This window comes from Trachurus japonicus, chromosome 12 (genome assembly GCF_045865225.1).
Source record: "Trachurus japonicus isolate A0001 chromosome 12, Traja_1.0".
NCBI lineage: Eukaryota > Metazoa > Chordata > Actinopteri > Carangiformes > Carangidae > Trachurus > Trachurus japonicus.
Window position 1 is genome coordinate 28,117,079 of NC_140918.1, and position 20,820 is coordinate 28,137,898.

Below are 20,820 nucleotides of genomic sequence, written 5' to 3' on the forward strand. Positions count from 1 at the left end.
GCCAGGAAACTGCAGCAGCACCATTAGCTGAGAATGTTTATACCCTTTAACTTGTGCCGGGGTCTTTCTCTCAGTCCTAATGGAGGCACGAGGGCAGATCAGAGGCCACTTGTGGAGGGCGGCGTGTTCCCGAGAGCTGGACCTGCTGGGCCGCACAGAGCCTGCATTCATCCAATCAAAAGTGGCCCTTCCATTGTGAAGCTGCTCTGCCCTGGCCTGGATTTGTAAAAGGCTTTTGACTGTGTGTATGTATGAGCATGTGTGTGTGTGTTTGTGTACACCGAAACAAACACGTCACCCCGTCACCACTGAGGCTGATTCTCAGCTCAGAGTCACGGAGCGCCTGAGGAGAGACGGTTAAAGATCACAGAGCTGAGATCATGTCTGAAAGAGAAAATCTGCCTCAAATGAGTAAATGATGGATTTAGTGCTTGAACATACACGTTGCTTACGGCTGCTGGTTAGAAACAAGATGTGTCAACATGCCTCCTGAATATAGCTGGTTAGAAAAACCACTAACAAATGTTAAGGAATAGATCAAACATATTCATGATATTCTGTGTTTTTATCAAACATTAAGATGGTTTCATAGATTGTTTTGGATTTTTTAAATTCTTCTGCATCAACACTGACCTTCAAAGCCTGGAATGACTCTACAGTTGATACTACATCTGCACAACATCTGATGAATATCTTTGACCTTCTAACGGCTGAGTGAACAGGAGATCAGAGTTAACCACTGCGCTACCGACACCGTGCATCCTCCATTCTGTGACATTCATCAGCCAGCATCATCGCAGATTTTTAAGTAACTCAGATTAAAACTGACATAATTAATCATTCATATGCACATTGAAAAGAAACCAAAGCAACCTGTTACTGAACAAAGGATTTACAGCTCAGTTAGATGTTTCATTTGGCTTCCAACTTGTTGTTTTTGGGAGGTCTTCACATGTTTACACCATAGATTGTTTCCTAACACAATGCAGGTGTTACAAATGTTGCACAAAAACTAAAACATGATCCAGGTTCATCCATGAAATGTTTAAAAAAGGTGCTTAAAGAAATATTTAATTGTTGACCTTTAACCTTTGCATTATTGGCATTCTTTCTTTCTTCCTTTTTCACTTTAATCTGAATCTCCATTACAGTATGTACTGTAAGGGTCACTGGTAATGTTATATCTATGCTAATGATAACAAACATTATACCAAAAGATATTATTGAATTTTATATATTCACATTTCCCATCTTTTTTAATGTATGGTCTTAATTATTAACTAACTAATATTTTTAAGTGTTTATATATATGAATATTATTTTCTCTGTCATTTGTGCATTTCTTTAAATTTAACATTGTTATTTATCTTTGTGAGCATACCTTTTTTCTTCTTCTTGTGCAAAATAAACCATCAAAGCATGAAACACATTAAATTAGAGCCACTTGACTTACTGAATTGGATTTTCAGAGAATTAACTCTGATGACCGATGCGCCGACACCAGGTGACAGCTGAAAATCCTAGCACATGGTGGAGCGTCACTGCTGCCAGAGCTCTCAGTCACACACACTGCTCACTTTCAGTTAAATCAATGTTTTTCTATTTGTATTTTTTCTTTCCATGCCCTTACACCTGTATTTCTCTGTGAACAATGACACAAGTTAAAATAAAAGTGCATAACTATTGTAATCTGTCAAGTTTATAAATCATAGTTTTGATTATAGTGACATCTCTAATGTGGAGCATATACAGTAGTTACCATGTTTACTTTATATCTTCTCTCTGTATTTACATAAATGCTTTTATCAATAATATGGAATTATCTGAGTGTCTTGAGTCTCTGAGGTAGTAAATGGCTTTTAGGATCTTTTTAATAACCACAAACACAAACAACAGACATGAGCAGAGGAGTTCCTCACCGTGCGGACGTGACCACAGATCATTAGGCCCACGTTCTTGGTGAAGCTGTGGACCAGGTCCAGGATCGCTGGGCGGGAGTTGGGGTAACCGGTCATCACCAAACACTGGGGCCTGCGCTCCGACAGAAAACATCAACACAGCAGCATTAAGGTGATTTTACTGTATGTTTATAGTCCAGTTCACAGTTTCTAATCTGCTGCCGCTTTTCCCTCCCGACCTTTGGCGGAAAGCTTCTCGCCTCCTCAGCGCGGGACAAAAACAACAGGAGCGGACTAGCGCACATCAAAGCAAATATGTTAAGCACCACGGGATTTAAGGGAGGGCGGCGAGAGGAGACATGAAGGAGCTCAGAGGAACGGCAGAGTCATTCCAAGGACACCATCAGATGCCTTTTAATCTCCTGTTTGGTTTGCTGCCATGGGAACGTCATCACTAATACATCCTCAGGAACATCACGGAACAATGAGCTACACGTGGAAGAAGCATCCGGAGCAGGGACGCAGCTCGGTGCAGATCGCAACAGCATCGTCTTCTCATGCTTAAATATTTGAAATAGTTTATGGATCTTTGATAGACTGCACTTATCTACATGCTTGTTATGCCTTAGCTAACTTTTTGTCTCACTCTAATCACCTGTTACAGTTGCAAGAAAAAGTATGTGAACCCTTTGGAATTTCCTAGTTTTCTGCATTAATTGCTTTGCTTTCCATTGCAGGCCTGAAGTTTGCCACTCCACAACATTAATGGGAAAATGTTTTGTGGACTGATGTAACTTAAGTTTAATTTTAATTTGATTTTTTCTTTGTATTTTTTTGTACGTATGGTGTAAAAATGACGCTGTATAGCAGCATGTAAACATCATGTCAAAGGTGCAGTATGGTGGAGGGAGCATCATGGTTTGGGGCTTTGCTGCCTCAGGGCCTGGACAGTTTACCATGATCTTCAGTTCTGATCAGCTGGTTGAGGTTGTTGCTGCCAAAGGAGCTTCAGCCAGTTATTAAATCCAAGGGTTCACTTACTTTTTCCACCTGCACTGTGAATGTTTAATGGATATGTTCAATAAAGGCATGGAATAATATAATTGTTTATGTGGTATTAGGTTAAAGAGGAACTATGCAAGTCTGGCTTTTCCGCTGTGTTGCTAACCCTCCTCTCTGCCATGTGCATTTGTTTACAACGAAACCGGAAAAAAAATCAATCAATAGAGCGGTAGATAACGTAATATATCATATACGATGTCACGACGTGGATATTTGTGTCGTTTAATCTGTCATAAACAAGAGATTACAGGTTACAGGGCGCGTTTGTGTTGCGGTGCTGCAGAGACGAGAGCTGGGATACCGAGGTGGCGGCCCTGATCTTACAAGGTTGGTTTCAGCCAAGAGATACAATAAGTGACACACACGTGGAAGGCAGAGAACCTCCATTCTCCCTCGTAACAAGTTAAGCCATTCATTAAACCATCACAATTACTCCAAAGCTGTTTAATTAAGGTAAAAATGTAGCAGTTAAGCTACAAATCCTGCATAGTTCCTCTTTAAGCACATTGTGTTTGTTTATACTTGTGACTTAGATGTAGATCGGATCACATTAAATGGCCAAATAATGCAGAAAACTAAGAAATTCCAAAGGATTCACATACTTTTTCATGTGACTGTACTATGTAACATGTATCATTCAGGCTGGTTCAGCACCCTACTGTGCTCATGCTGTCTGCTTCAATGTCACTGACACTCAACATAGGCACACTTAATCATTAGAGGGGGTTCTCCTTCTGTACCTGAAGTTCTTGATGTGGTCCTCCACTCCGCTGAGGTGCAGAGTGTGGGTCAGGGCCTGGTGGTAGGTCAGAGCCTGGGTCGACGAGCCCCAGTTCACATCTGGAAGGGGGAGGACGCACACAGGCAGAAAAACACAGTGTGATCAGTGAAGAGTGTTTACAGGTCGTGCCGCCGGGGGCCAGAGGCCGGCCGCCTCCCGTGGCGTCGCAGGCACTGAGAAGGCCTCCTATGTGTGTGTAGCTGTGTGTCAAACTGAGCGCGCACACAGGTGCCCACAGCCAGCTTCGTGTTTGAAGAGGTGCGCGACGCGTTGAGGGCTCAGGATCAGTCACGAGTGCGATGTGTTCATTCACACAAAGCATTTTTTACTGTGAACAGACCCACACTTTTTGAAGATGCCACAGCAGGTCGCTTCTGGTCGGGTGTATTTGAACTTGAACTGCTGAGCACCGGAAATCTGTGTTTTACTGTTCCAGATGTTTCTTAAAGGGATAGTTCAATTCGCCCATTGCCATAATCCCTATAGTCATAGCAGTCGGTTTATTACCCTTAATTATCGGTGCATGTTGTTTTGAGATCGGCGGGGCAGAGAAGCGAGCTGCTTAGTGAACACAATGGAGGTGAATAGCGTGGTGAATGTGCAGGTCACAACTTGTCCACAAGTGCGTTTTGGAGTTGTTGGATTGTGTATTTGATGCGTTTGATGAGGGACAAGGGACAATGTACCGTGTTAGCTGTGCAGCTCCCGTCTCTGCCCCATGAATCTCAAAACAACATACAGTACACCGACAATTAAAGGTAATTAACCTACCCCTATGACTATTGGCAATGGGCGAATTTGCCCAGATGTTGAACTATCCCTTTAAAGGTCCAGTGTGTAAAATGAGGGGAAACAGTGATATCTAGCATTCTGAGTCGATTATCTATCTATTAAATAACTGTATTGTCTATTTATGAATGAACATGAAACTATTGAAACGTGCTCTCTGGTTGGCTGGATTTTCCATTCCGTACAAACATGGCGGCGCAAGATGGCGGCACTCTCTAAGCAAGACCCTTTGCTATATGTATATATAAAAGAAGAATTATAAGGCTATGAAAACCAAACAGATTTTAACTTATAGCGATTATACACCTATATAAATATATTCATTGGTTGTATATTCAGATTTTGCCAATAAACCTTGACAAATATTACACACTGGTCCTTTAAAGTCTAGTTTTACATGTAGAGAAAGACAATAACACGATTTCTGAAGCAGTTTAACATTGTTTGACTGAAACAAAGAAAAGATCTATATAGATGTTTAATGTGTTAACGTGATGATTGATCTAAAGGAGAACAGGCTATGGCTGTCGCTTTCCCCAATAAGGGATGACCTTTGTCATGAATGAACACTTCCCTCCTGATCTTGCACGTGCAGCTGCACAGCTGTGTGATGAGGGGTTTTCAGCCAAAACAATGACATAGTCTTTTTGGACCAGGTCTATATTTTTGATGAGCACTGATACTGTTCAAGTTGTGAGGCATTTCATGTAGCTCTGTGACAAAGATTCTGTGAGCTACAGGAGCAAAGTGCAAAGTGTTGCAACCTTAATGAATTCTCCTTTACAACAGCTGACATAAACACCTAGTAATACTAATAATAACACTGACATTTTTTGGAAGTTGTCACATATTAAAGATCATACTGTATCAGTTTCATCTTTTAAATCATTCTGAGGAAGGAGAAACACTGATCATGAGCAGGTGGATCACACTCACCTGGCTTCTTGTAGCTGACGTAGATATAGAGACCCAGGACGATGACGTTGGTGAGGAGAGCAGCCCACCAGTTGATGACGAACATCACCACACAGCACAGTACGGCCCCGGCCAGGGAGACCCACATGTTGTAGTATTTGAAGCTGGGACGCCACCCTGCAGCACCAATCAGAACCAGTCACAAAACAACCAACAACCAACAATGGAGCATATTTAAAGTGCTAGTCATCACTGTGTGGGTATTAAAATGATTACACTGAGGACATCCACTTCATATCCAAGGTATACGATGCAGGATTTGTCAGACACACACTCTTTATAAGACAGTGATCTGACCTGTTGCCACGTTCTTACAGAGTGATGAGGGAGGGGTTTCTTTTGACCTGAGTGTATACACTGTTTCTGGCTGGACTGCAGGGCACTGATAGGGGTTTCACACTCCATGCCGGTTCTGGTTCCTGAAGCCAATTTTAAACCGGCCGGTGCATTCAGACCCAAAAAATAACAGGTTCCAAACTTGAAAAGTCGGTTTCCAAGGGGACCAAAAAATAGTTTGTTCTTCCCTGCGAACAGTGGCTGTGTCCTTTTCTAGGCTGTGAAGACAAGCAGGAAGGAGGAAGAGAGGCCAGCAACTGACGACTTGGAGAAAAATAATTTGCAGGGAGGCGCTGAAGAAACTAAAGGTTTGGTGGTGATTTGGGCAAATACAGAACTTCAAGAAAGCTAGATAGTGGAACAAGTTAACAAGTTGTATGGATTTCTCTTGGGCACAAAGAGAAATCCATAGGTAAAGTCATTCTTATCTTTGTACTCGGGGAAGAGATGGTCAAGGCTGGGTTTACTCCAACGAAAGACCAAATAATAAATAAACTAAAAAAAACAGAAGAAGGATTACAGAGGCAGCAAAAAAGCAAAAATGTTGCCCATGTTGTGTTTACTTCCTCCTGAGTAATGCAGAGTAACATACACCCACTTTGGTTCCACTTAAACTGGTGTGAACGCGGGCTGGTTCTCCAGGAAGGACCAAGGTTCTGAGACTCCAGAATGGAACCAGAGCCAGAACCAGAACCGTGTCCGTCTGAAAGAACTCTGACTGACTGATCCTATTTCCATTATTGGTCAGCTGTATGCCATGTGACTGAGTTGGAGCTTCCCTATTTGGCCATGGCTCTTTCAAAGTGGTGTGGCACAAAGAGCTTCTATCAGTAGTAGACTTCACATCCTGCAGAGCTGTCAGCAGAGCACAATTAAAACCAGATGAATGAGGCCACCTTGAGGAGGTCAGAAGTCCGTCGCGCTTCAAACAACTGAGGAACCTCTCCATGTGTGTTCAGAGTCTGGGCGACAGCACAGAGCTCTCAAGGCCTGCTTCACCTCTTGTTGTAGTATTTGGAGGGATAGTTTGGCCCACTGCCATAATAGTCTGTGGAGTAGGTTCGTTACTTTTAATTGTCGGTGCAAGCTATTTTTAGAACGGCGGAGCAGAACCGCGAGCTGCTCAGAGCTACGTTACGGAGGCTAATGGAATTTCTTAGTTTCCCTCATCAAACTCATCAAATACACAATCCAAGAACTCCAAAACGCTCTGGTGGACAAGTTGTGACCTGCACATTCGCCACGCTATGAGATAATAACAGAACGTTATGAGACAGAGTTGTTTTCGAGGTAAATTCACGCAAAACCGCTGATGCACGTTCCCGTCTGGGACAGTTTTTCAGCAAGCAGTCTCCGAATTTGGCTCGAAAACAACTCTGTCTCGTAATGTTCCGTTATTATCTCATAGCGTGGTGAATGTGCAGGTCACAACTTGTCCACCATAGTGTTTTGGAGTTGTTGGATTGTGCATTTGATGAGTTTGATGAGGGAAACCAAGAAATCCCATTAGCCTCCGTAGCATAGCTCTGAGCAGCTCACGGCTCTGCTCCGCCGATCTAATAATAGCTTGCACCGACAATTAAAAGTAACAAAACTACTGCTAAGACTATAGGGATTATGGCAATGGGCCAATTTGCCAAAATGTTGAACTATCCCTTTAAGTTGTGCCTCCTGCTGTGGACACTTGAAAAAACAGAGAAGAACCACAGCCTCCTGAAATAACTGAAAAGACCTGACGGTAAACTGAGTGCTAATAACCTTCGATGCAGTCCAGCCTTATACCAGGTTCTGACCTACTCATGTGGAGGAAAGTCCTGCATCATATACCTTCAGGGTTCAGCAGAAGTCCGATTCCTTAATGACCAGATTAAATCAGACCTGAGATTCAGAAGACTAAGCATCAGGAGATGTGGTGGTAATCCTCTATGAATGGAAAGCTTTTTTTAATCATTCTCATTATTAAAACAGTCTTAGGTCAATGTTGCTGTTAAAAAAAAGTATGGATACAGTTAAAAGTTGAAGTTGGGTTAAAGAATGGGAGTTAGCAGCCTGTTAGACCGGAGCCCAGGATGTTATACCAGCTATTAGGGACCACTGTATTCACTGGGTACCACGGAAACTAGACTAGTGGGGATTTTAGTGATGGGATGCAGTTGGACTGTGCGTGGTTACACAATGACAGAGTCTAAAACAAACCATAGGACATAAAGGGTACATTGATGGTGCTGCTTGCAGGGGTTTGCAGAGGCCAGGACGCCACATGTGGTTTACAGTTTGTGGTTCTGTGTTCCTGCCGCCCTTTGATTGAGTCATGTACCGTTTAAGCCCATGTAATTACATGACCTGCTCGGAGGAATTAGAAGCAGATAAAGAATCTGTACCTGAAGTTCTGCTAGAGCTTTGGTATTGAGAGGGAGAAAAGCACAGAGCTCAATAGATATATTTATATATATATAAAAAGAAAACATTTCAATCAGCCATTCATTCTACAGACTAATGGGTCAGTTCACCCAAATTATACAAATCCGTGCAGATGGTTTGGGTTACATTTGGATGCTTGTCTGGGATCTCTGTTTCCATGCCAACACAGCGGAGGAGAATGTAACCTCATCTGTTTCCACGGTGTTTGTGTCAGTCTGGATAACTCGAGCGTTTTCACAAAGGTTAGAGCAGATTCTACGTCTAGTTTTGTCTCCTCTTATCAAACCCACACATCAAGTTAACAACAAACTGCAGTTCCTCTTATGACTTGTTTACCACAAACATGTTGACAGCCTGCTGCTACAAAACTGTTTTGGTCTTTACAGACAATTTCCTCCTTAATGATGACTGTGCAAGGGTGAATACTTACATAACTCACCTGTTTACATTACATTAATGCTTTAAATTCTCTATGATTGAGGTTGTATTCTCTTTGAATGACAGGTGGGTGAGTGTATGGAACGTACAAAAGTCTCAATTCAACATAACCTCCACAACTTTGTCGATTTTTCTGGCAGTTGTCCTGCCAAGATGACAAAGGTGAAGCAGCTCACTCTGAGCTTCAACACTAAACATCAGAGTCAACTCTCTTTAATCGCTTATAAAATTTGGCTTTCAATATTTGTATCTGAATTTATACATAACCTAACTTATTATGGAAATATCACTTTTTGAAGGCTCTTTAACATATATCTGGGTGTTTGTCTTGCCCTCTGGCCCCCAACATGTGAGAATTGACAAAAAAAATCTGTCATTTTCAGACTCTCTAGGTTGAAATCCATGTGGTTTTACAAGCTGTTCCCTCAGTTGTCTTCCAGTGATGTAACTAGTTTTCGAATTTGCATAATACCACCCCTACCTGGTACCAGTAGAAGGGGCGGGGCAAGCAGTGGTTCATTTGCATTTAAAGGGACAGGCACTGAAACCAGCCGTTCTGAACAGGGCTGTTTTGAGAGGATGAAAAGAGCTGTGATGTTTGATCCTTGGGGTATTTTGACCAAAGCATGTCACAGACATGTCTTTAAGACACCTGGGAACTGTTTTAATTTGTGGAAAAGGGGCAGAATATGTCTCCTTTAAAGTCAAATATCATTTTTTGAGTGGATTGGACATTAAAGATAGATCCTCAAGCCCATCATGTTCAAACCTCACCTGTATATACAGTTAACTGTCTGATCCACTACTGTTTCACTGCACTGATGATGATTTATAGCTGAAACATGTTTTCTGAGTGTCCCATATCAAATAATTTATCTATTTTACTGTGCAGTGGCGTGCTGGCATTTTTCTTAATCATGCTTAGTCAGCTAGAACCGTGCACCTGATACAGAGCTCAGGATGTGGAGCTGTGAACGTCAGCACTGCTACGAGACGTGAGGTTGACAAGGAGAGTCTGATCCTAAAGTTGACATGACACCAGCTACCGGACGGTTTCAGTCTTCTTAGTGTTTGTTTAGCCGCTGAAACACAGAGTGGGATGACGCTGGCCTGCAGACAACACATTACCCAGACAACTAACAAGTTTCACTGTAGCTTTTTAATCAAATAACTTCATCCTTCCAGCACCAGCGCAAAGTGTAAACAGTGAAACAATAGAAGTGACTCATGGATCACAGGCTAGACTTTACTGTGTTGGAGAAAGAGGCACAATCTAACAATCTCATCTGTCTGCACACAGGGAAACAAGTGTTTTTTTGATAATTTCGGTGAACTGACCCTTCACAAAGTCACAGCTATGAAATAGAAGAGCATTTTTTGTACCGTTTTCAACATCACCTCTGAAAGACCTTCAGCGTAAAGTGACAATACACCGTTTGTATTGGCCACGCATCATTTCTGCTGGAGTATTGTCCCAGTTACATTACAGCTGCTGGCCAACTGGTCTGTTGCGTCTGTCATTTGACAGCAAGCGAAACAAATAACAACAACAGTGACATGATGTTTAACAGGGCTTCACGTAGCCACAGGCATTCCTGTTCCAGTTTAACAACTGTCACTCATCATGATTTAAAATAACTCATCTGATGTGGCAGCGGTGGCCGTGACACTGACACATGTAGAGAGGCCGGGGGGAGGAGTGGATTGGAAACAGCATCTCTATAAATGTTACTATAAATGTCTGACTAATATTGACAGCCAATTACAACAATGTGATTTCACATCGGCCATCAGATTCCATTACACGTATACAGTCACAGTAAATGAGGCAGTTGGGGGTAATTGTGAAAAAAGCACCGCGGTCCATTTGCGAACTTTCACACTGTTGCATCCGATGCTTTAGGAAGCTCCAGAGTTTCAAATATCAAAAAATCTTTCAGATGAGCACTGATTTATGGAAACATTTTAAAACCATTTAAAAAAAGTTTGGTAACACTTTATTTGACACCTATCTCTATCACAGATTATAACCATATTTATAAGTTATAATGCAGTTATAGCACTGTATAACTATAGTTATAAACACTCATTAATGATCATAATGCTTTATAACAATAACCATAACACACAATAAAGCATTTTATCACGACTTATAAGGTCAGGTATTATAATACGTTATAATTGTTAGTAACTCGCTGACAATGCCCACATATATAAATTATAAATATAGTTATAATGTGTTATAATTGGCTTATGAACCTGTATCTCAATATAAACACTTATAAATTATCATAAGTCTTTATAGAAATAAGCATAACACATTATAGAGCTTTATAACTCTTATTATAATACTTGACCTTATAAGCCATTATAAAATGCTCTATAATGTGTTATGCTTTTTGTTATAAAGTCTTATGATAATTTATGAGTGTTTATAATGATAGTTATACACATTAATGAGCCAATTATAACACATTCTTACTATATTTATAATGTATTATCGATGTGGACATTGTCAGCAAGTTACTAACAATTATAATGTATTATAATACCTGACCTTATAAGTCATGATAAAATGCTTTATAGTGTGTTATGATTATTATTATAAAGCATTATGAGTGTTTATAACTATAGTTATACAGTGTTATAACTGCATTATAACTCATTATAAGTATGGTTATAATGCGTTATAGAGATAGGCGTCAAAAAAAAGGTTTCTATGAATAATCAAAGTTTTAAACGATACAATTCTGTCGCCTGAAGCCTGTGTGAAAGCTCAGGGATGGATCAGTAAGAAACCCTGGTGTAAAGGTTGTTTTGTCAGCTCTGAACTGTGATACACATGCTGAGTGCAGCATGTTGTTGGGCAAATCAATTGATCTCCCTTGTTGTTACACACTCTGACCATTACAACAGTTCAAATTTGTTGATTGATGCCCCGGTTATATAAAATAACACTGACAAGTCATGCAGCGAGGAAACGCATTAATTCTCCATCAGATTTTTCCTTGCTCTCTGCTCGGAGGCACTTGCAGCTCACGACATGTCTAAGTGCTTCTAGTAATTCCTTTTGAAATCCCATCATTTCCCATCACGATCACTGTTAAAAACACCATGTGACCCGTGACTCAGCTGATATCTCCTCCGCTCCCTCCCCTCGGTTCAGTTTCTGGGTCTGGATCTTACCTGGTGAGTTGGCCAGTGAGGCGTGGAACACGGAGAAGTTGATCAGGGCATAGGACGCCAGGAAGAAGTTGGAAATGATGGGAGCAATAATATTCAGCTGAGCTGGAAAACGAGAAAACATCAGTTAGCTCTCAATGGAACCAAAGCTCCCATTTACAACTTCATGATGTCTGGAGGGTGGAGCTCTAAACCTCTACACTTCAGCTCATACTGCTAAACATCAAGTTACTATTACTGCAAATGGAAATGTTCATTCATTATATACATATATTGAAAATAGATCAACTTTATCCTTAGTTTTGATCTTATTGGAAATTCTTTTGACAACTAGGGTCACCACAAAAATGACTCCGTTTCACAGTGAGGAGAGAAAGCAACACCACGGTGTCCAGGCTGGAAGCTTTTAGTCCTGTTAGTGTTCACTGTGAGTGTGCATGAGCGGCGTGTGCAGCCGTACCGATGAGGATGAAGGCCAGGGCGATGCCGAAGGTCAGGATGTAGCCTCGGAGGGGCTCGTTGTTCTTGCCGTAGCCCTTGGCGAACATGCCCAGGCCGGGGTAGATGTTGTCTTTACACAGAGCCTGAGCAAGTTGGGAAACACCATGTAGAGGTTCAGTTGTTCACCATCTGTTTACTGGAACTCATGTCTTAGATATGTTGATGTAGCTCAGGTGGGGGCGGGTGGGGGGTGGGGGGTCTTACCTGGAAAACTTTAGGCGCACTGACTAAAGAGGCCAGAGCCGAGGACAGAGTGGCTGAGAAGATTCCTGCAGTGATGATCGGTCCAAAACCAGAAACCATGCTCATCACCTGAAGCCAGGATTAAAACACGGATCAATCTCTTTAACATGTCACAACTGACATACAGTAGTGTGCAAACGTTTTAGCCAGTGTAAGTTAAGTGAAATGCTTTCAAAAATAATGCCAGGAATAATCTCTATTTATGGATTAAACTTCAAACACCACCGAAACACCTACCGTAAAATTCGGAATATAAGTCGCTCTGGTGTATAAGCCGCAGTCTATTTTTGAGGGCCTCAAACTGGGAAAACAAGGTTTTCTATTGCTATTTGGTAATAAAAATATTATACAGGTTCCACATGTTTCTGTGCTGCGGCGTAGCTCTTTCTTGTTATTTTATATTTTAAAAGAAAAGCAATCGCAGGGCCACATTTGGCGCGATATAGGGCATAGCGTTTATTAGTGTTACATGCACACGTGTGTGTGTGCCTGCGAACGCCTGCTCGAGAGAGAGAGAGAGAGAGAGAGACCGAGTCCAGCAGGAGGAGGGGCTGACTGACAGAGATGAGAGACGGTGGTTTTAAAAAAAAAAAACCATAACAATAATATTATTTTATGTCGGAGAGACTATGGCGGGCCCAAATGAGTCTCGTTAATTACCGTCATCGGAAACGCCGTTCTGCCAGCGTAATCCATCCTCAATGCACCCTGGTTGCCATAGCTACTTTCAAGTGATCCAGCTCTATCTGACTGCAGTCTGATCACTGAAAACGCATGTTTACCAATTTACCAGTTTTAAACGGGGTTGACATTTACCTTGGTCTATAGGTCGCACCGGTGTATAAGCCGCACCCAACTTTTTAGATGAAAAAAAAAAAGGAAAAAAAGTGTGTCTTATACACCGGATTTTACGGTAATTATTGTTTTTATCGTTATAACCAGGTGGTAACCGACCCTAACAACACAAATGTCATAATTTTGACCACAGCAGTTTAGAATTTTGTTTGTTGTATTTTGTTTAAATAGAGGTTCCTGACAAAGTCAAAAAGCCTTGATGCAATAAACACATTTATGTGGTACTTTCATGCATTAAAAACCTAAAAACGAGTGGCTGCTGACCCGAACACAAGAGGAAGGTTAAAACAGCACCAGTTCTCCTCCAGACACTTGGGGGCTGTACCATCTGTTGCAGGTCTCAGGTTCTTCTTGTGAATTAAAAATAGTCATTTTTGACACAGGCTGTAATGTTTGGGTCATTGTCATGCTGCAGAATAAATGATCAGAGGGCTCTTGGGTTGGTGCTGCATAATGGATAAGAATCTGAACATCTGTGCCTAGATCTTTTGCACAGTACTGTGTGGATTTGAACTTTCTCTTCTCTGAACCTCCCGTGGACCTGCGTTCCTACCTGGAAGTCATTCTGGAGTCCGAATTTGCAGTCCCCCGGGGCCTTACAGGAGGTGAAGTCGTAGCCAAACTTGCAGGCAGCTGTAGAGCAGTTCGCCATGAACTGCTCGCTGAGTGTCTGGTTCTCAATCCCGGTGGCATCTCTCACAATGCAGGAGCCTGTTGTTACGGGAGAACTATGTTTATTAACACTCTACAAAGTGACGAGATGGTGAGAGAATGTGGGAAACGTTAGGTCCTACTGCACCTGTTGAAACGGCAACACCCAGGTACACGATTCCTGTGATCAAGATGGCCAGGAGAGTTCCTCTGGGAATGGCCAGCTGAGGGTCCTGCAACAAATAACAACACAGAGTTAAAGAGGAACTATGCAAGTCCGGTCGCTTTTCCTCTGTTCTACTAACCGTCCTCTCAGCCGCGTGCATTTGTTTACAACGAAGCCGGCGAGAAATCAATCAATAGAGCGGTAGATAACGTTATATATCATATACGATGTTACAAGTGTATATTTGTGTAGTTTAATTTGTCATAAACAAGAGATTACAGGTTACGAGGCACGTTTGTGTCGTGGTGCGCAGAGACGAGAGCTGGGACACCAGGACGGCCGCCCCGATCTTGCAAGGTTGGTTTTCAGCAAAGAGCTAACCAACTGCTGATCGGCAGGCGCTAACCCTGGGCGGAGAGGGATACGTGAGTTGGTTAGGTCCAAATAAAAACTGCGTTTTTCCTGCACTTTGAAGGGCTGAAAAAAATTATATTATAGCGAACAATGGAACTGTGTAATTTTTTTCATGTAAAACCTCTTTTAGGCCGCGAAAATAGGCCGTTTCTTTGGGTCCATTCACAACACTGTATGTTGTAAATCTCTGGGCAGGACTATGGGCTGGCGTTGCTAACGGGAGGAGTGTAGAGAGTCTTCTACTGCAATTAAAGTACTTAGGGGCTATTTGTAGATAATACAACCCCACTTTAAAAAAAATGCTACTATCCCTTTAAGGTACAAGTGTGGTATAATTGAGCTATAAATCCTCTAAAAACAAAACACACAAACCATTTCTTGACTATATTAATGTAAATGTTTCTGCGATACTGCCGAGAGCATTTGTATTTGTATAAAAAACTGTATTTTTTATTTTTTCATTTTTCTCTTTGTTTAGCTCCCACTGTATTTCACTTTATGTTACATAATGTACCTGTCACATTGACCCAGAACTGATCTTTCTGTTTGGGTTTTTGTGTTCGGTGTTATTCCCAGTTTGTTGTTGTTGTTGTGTGGTTTTGTTGTTTTGTCTGGTCCTGTCTTCTGTATGTTTGTTTATGAAGAAAATTCATAAACGCATTTTTTTTTTTTAAAACTAAAGAACAAGACACACAGACAAAGTGTTTCACCCCGTCAGATGATGTAAATGTGTGGAAGCGCCACACACGGTGAGAATAGATTAGAACAGCACAACGCTCGCTCTAGGGAGAAGGTGATTAGCTGCAATCTGCCGACCGTCCACAACCTGTCCACCTCCAGGACCCTGAGGCCGGCCCCTCCCACCTCCGACACAAACTTTCTGAGTCAGTGTCCTGTGGCAGGAGCCTGCGATCTATCAGGAACAAAACCTCAGGCCACAAAAACAGCTTTGTCCCGTCTGCAGACACACACCGGCCCTGATTTTGTTTCACGTTTCACGTTTCTGTATTTTTGTTTTTCCCTCTTTACAAAATAAAGAAAAAAATATTCATGCAATTATTTCCAGAAGGCCGGACTATTGTAGATGTGTAGCTCATCATCACTAACACAGAGACAACGTTGCTCTGACTCCCTGTGTGACAAAGAACTGATTTTATTCTTACTGGTCTGTGAAGCACTAAGATCTTGGCCCAAAACACATGTCTGGTTTAATTGTATGTCACCAAGTATCCAGATCCCTCAGGGCATCTCAACAGGTTTACTCAGTGTTCCCAGGATCAGAGCCAAGTGAAGCAGATTCTGGTTTCTCTGTGGAAGCAGCTTCCTGACTATGACCAAACTGTGAGCTCATTTAAATTTCAAATCACATACAAATCAGCTGTTTAATCCTGTTTAATGTCTTTTATCACTGGTGCTGTGATTCTGTGCAGTCTTGATATGATTTATTCAAATATTTTGATTTGTATTTAAATTAGTTTTGTTTTTAAATGCTATTTTAATATCATTATCATGTCAATGCTCAGTTTTCCATGTATTATCATGCCTTATGTCTGAATGGTGCCACATACAGTATACAAACTTCCCCTCTCATGTTGATTGTTATGCACCAAAACACCAAGTAACAGGGTTGTGCGCGTTTCACGTGAACTGTCAGTCTGAAAATAAAAAGATCTAATAGGATCTACTTGAATTTCATAGGTGACCAATTAAACGGCAATTTCACCAAAAGGTGAGATGTTGTACCTGTGGAAATTCACTCCATTCTCTCTCACCTGACTTTATTGCAGCCATCCACAGCCTTCACTTTTCATACTTTGCTACTTTTGATTACTTCTCAGGAGCAGCGGCTAAATCAGACATCATTTCTATATATAAAATGGCTACAACTATAAAACGGCCCGTGCCAGAGAACTTTAAAGTGGACATATTATGGAAATATCACTTTTTGAAGGCTCTTTAATATATATTTGGGTGTTTGTCTTGCCTCCTGACCTCCAAAATGTGAAAATTGAAAAATAAATCTGTAATTTTCAGGTTGGTTCATTCATTCAATTCATGAAATTGTTCCGAAAAAAATTAAATAAGTCTATGTTTTAAGCTTGTTTGTAGCGGAAGCTCCCAGTGTTGCTCTGCCGAAATCTTGCGCGATTTGCGGAGCCATGAACTGGGTGTCAATGCAAATCACACGAGATTTGGACGGACCAGGAAGAGCAGTGCTGGGAGCTTCCGCTACAAACAAGCTTAAAACATAGACTTATTTAATTTTTTTCGGAACAATTTCTCATGTTGGGGCTTCAATACAAGAGGGACATTACAGATGAGCACTATGGAGGTATTTGGATGTTTTTTGGTGTGTCTTTTTGGATGAAGAAAAGTGAGCTCCGTTCGCATGGACATGCAGTGCTGCACAGAGACCCGCTGTAACTCAGAGAAGGCACGGAGGACTCTGAAACTTCTCCCAGCCCTTAGTCAACATGAGGGTGAGTAGATAATGAGTGAAATTTGAATTTTGGGTGAACTATCGATGTTTGTTTTACATTGAACTGTTGCCATGTTTTTATTGTCTGTCTTTTATGTATTTCTAGTCCCTATGGACCTCTGATTGTGTCCTTAATAAAGTCTTATCATTATTATTATCCCTTTAAGCCCTGAGGTTGTGCTGTGTTCATGTTCATAAGTGCAGGCGACTTACAGCGAGGTCTCCTGAGATGTTGGCTCCAGCCAGAATACCAGTGGCAGCAGGGAAGAAGATGGCAAAGACGGAGAAGAACGTCTCTGAATCTCGGAAGTCCGGACCCATGTTCTCCCACATGATGGCGCCTGACAAGGGAAACAAGAGGTTAAAACACAGCGAGGCCAAAAGCTGAAGCTAAACTCTGCCGTCTGTATAAGAGGCTTCATACCATCGTATCCGAAGAAGCCCACGGCCTCCTTCGCCTTGACCGGAATGAAGGTTCCGATGAAGTAATTAATGATGGCCGTGATGAGGACGATGAGCAGGAAGATCTGTGCCTGCGGAGGAGAAGATCCACCAAAGAGTTTGTCACCACCAGTGACTCGTGTGTGATTGAGTCACAGTGCGTCCTGAGAGGTTCTGGTCCGGCTCTTACCTTGGCTTCCCACTCCATCCCCGCCACAGAGATGCCCAGCAGCAGGATGACCGTGATGGTGCCGATGATGCGGATGTCGTTCACTTCATCCGTCATCAAGGCGTCTGCACCCTGAAAGACACGACGAAGAGGCGTCAGATGGAACGACCACAAACTGCTGAAGTGTAAACGCAGGAGCTCTTTGATGGATATTTTTTACTTAAGTTACTTGATATTACAAATAATAAGAAATGTCACAGATAACACAGAACAGAATTCTGTCTCTGAGCTGAGCTGCTGATGACGTCTAACTCAGACTGGATTTTTCCTTTATCACTTACATTAGAAATTCATCATGAAGACATTTGCTAAAGTCCATCCATAATCCCATCCATAATCAAAAAATATTGACATTCCGTTTCAGCTTCTGACCAAGCAACCACATAAACCAATCTAAAGACTACAATGAGAACCAACAGTAGAAACAGGTCCAAAACCATTTCATTACTATTTTTCAACAATATATCATAAGTGTAGATTAGGGATGTCACGATTATAGATTTTCTTGGTACGATTATTGTCAGAGAAATAATCAGGGTATTATGATAATAACGATTATTATGCATTAATTAATTTCACAACACCTTATTCTGTAAAATAAACTATAATTCCATCACTAATTATGTGTTTATTACTAATGTTAAAGTTTATTTCAATAATTTTTTTAAATGACAAATGACACTTAAATTTCAACCAATTCAATGTTACCAGTATCTGTGCATTAACCTATATTTTGGTGCACATCTGCCGATACGGTTCCAACATAGTCTTTTTTGGAAAGTGACTGTATTTACGAATCTTTATGATTAATTAACTGTGGCGTTTCTTTTATGGTCTAATTTAGTCAGTCACATAAATACATATATATAAATAAATGAATGAATGAATAAATTAATGCAAGAATATTATAATACTTCATACACTAGAGACATTACATTTTTACATGCTGAACACTTTTACATGCTGAACACATTGACTTTTTACAGCGGGGACTGTCCACTGTAACTTGTTGAAGTTACACTATTCACTGGAAATCAATTCCTTGTTGTTCTAAAACCGTCACTGCCAGTGGAGCAGAGCTTCCTGTATAGATCAGTGTTATTAGTGGATCAACTCATTGCTTAATTATAACTAATAGTTGGAAGAATGTTGGGCCAATAAACAATGATGATATTAGTTAAGCTGTCTAAAAGAGCTGGATTAAAGCTAAACCATCTCTCTCACAGTGAGTACACACTGAATTGAATACAACTTTGTTTATCCCGGAGGGCAATTCAGTTTTTGCAGCTACCATTATTACATACATATTCATTCGTTTCACACACTAATTAGTTAGTTAAAAGCAGAGGTGGGAAGTAATGAAGTACAAATACTTTGTTACTGTACTTGAGTAGATTTTTCAGGTATCTGCACTTTACTTGAGTTTTTTTTTCCTCCTCCGACTTTTGACTTTTACTCCCTACATTTGAACACACATATCTGTACTTTCTAGTCTTTACATCATCAAAACAGGTTTGTTACGTTTTCAACATTACGCGTCATGGCGAAAGGTACAGGTAAATTCATGCAAAACCGCTGATGCGCGTTCCCGTCGGGGCTGTTTTTTGGCACTCAGTTTCTGCATTTACCTCTAAAACAACTCTGTTCTGTTATTATCTCATAGCGTGGTGAATGCGCAGGTCACAACTTGTCCACCAGAGCGTTTTGGAGTTGTTGGATTGTGTATTTGATGAGTTTGAGGCGGAAAACCAAGAAATCCCATTAGCCTCCGTAGCGTAGCTCTGAGCAGCTTGCGGCTCTGCTCCGCCGATCTCAAAGCAGCTTGCACCGACAATTAAAGGTAATGAACCTACTCCTAAAACTATAGGGATTTTGGCAATGGGCCAATTTGCCAAAATGTTGAACTATCCCTTTAAGTACAGAATGTGAGTACTTTTGACACCTCTGGTTCAAAGTCAAGCCCCAGACCAGAAACAGCATACACGATCATATTAGCCTACACCAAAAGGAATAAACAGTTAAATAGTTAATTTAAGGAAGCAGTCATTAAGGGAAAAAAAACGTCTGAAAGCAGCATGAGGCATTGAGAGACTTACATTGAGAAGTTCCACCACCGTCTCAGCGAAGCCCACCACATACATGGCAACAGCCACTGCATTGGCGAAGGCGAATATCAGACCGATGGAGCCTCCAAACTCTGGCCCCAGACTCCTGGAAATCAAGTAATACGCTCCACCTGGAAACAACCGGGAACAAACAGGATGTCAGTGAGATCACTAACTGCTCTGAAATAAACTGGGAGTGTGGATCGGTTATGAAGTACTGCACTGACTAGATCAGTACATTTCAGCAGCCTGGAGCATCAATATGATCCAAACTGACAGTCCCATCAGAGCTGAGCTTTCTAATATAAATCCTGCTTACAAACTCTCCTCAGACTGGCCTGTTGTTACAGGCTATTAGATGTTTCAATTAGCATGATTAGCATGAGGGTCAGTTACACAGCATCCTCTTGTGTGATGTGTTTTACAACCAGATCCAGTGACAGAAAAGTTTGTTGCTTTTTAACATCCATCTGTTCTGCCACTGTTTAGTTTGCCTTTGTCATGGAGTCACTGTGTGAGTCTTTGAGGGTTGAAATGTTTTTCATATCCTGTTGGTTATGGAGCCAGATCCCTGACATTAAAACCCCCTCCCCTCCACGCCAAAACTCTGCCAGTAACATGACACTGAAAAAAAGAAAACTGACACTGAAAACCAGTGTGACTGAAAAAAGAAAAATAACAGATAACTTCTATTACAATGCCAAATTTTTTTCCAATGCCAAATGTTTTTATTACAATGCCAAACTGTTTTCAATGCCAGATTTTAATGTCAGGGATCTGGCTCCATAGTCGGTGAGGGAGAATCTGTGGTTCTTTCTCTGAACTGGGACTGTCACAGTTATTACATAATCGC

At 41.3% G+C, this 20,820-nt stretch overlaps 1 protein-coding gene across 2 annotated transcripts in view; it reads right to left on the reverse strand.

Moving 5' to 3' along the window:
- slc12a2 (solute carrier family 12 member 2) overlaps positions 1-20,820 on the reverse strand; it is a 92,723-nt gene that overhangs the window by 25,469 nt on the left and 46,434 nt on the right. For both annotated transcript variants that reach the window (XM_085794135.1, XM_085794136.1), the window contains exons 5-16: positions 19,959-20,098; positions 17,824-17,934; positions 17,617-17,725; positions 17,406-17,533; positions 14,282-14,366; positions 14,036-14,193; positions 12,589-12,696; positions 12,344-12,467; positions 11,887-11,988; positions 5,467-5,622; positions 3,701-3,800; positions 1,920-2,031 (exon numbers count right to left, since the gene is read on the reverse strand). In XM_085794135.1, coding sequence (XP_085650261.1) covers positions 1,920-2,031; positions 3,701-3,800; positions 5,467-5,622; positions 11,887-11,988; positions 12,344-12,467; positions 12,589-12,696; positions 14,036-14,193; positions 14,282-14,366; positions 17,406-17,533; positions 17,617-17,725; positions 17,824-17,934; positions 19,959-20,098 — 1,433 coding nt within the window. The remainder of the gene's footprint in view (positions 1-1,919; positions 2,032-3,700; positions 3,801-5,466; positions 5,623-11,886; positions 11,989-12,343; positions 12,468-12,588; positions 12,697-14,035; positions 14,194-14,281; positions 14,367-17,405; positions 17,534-17,616; positions 17,726-17,823; positions 17,935-19,958; positions 20,099-20,820) is intronic.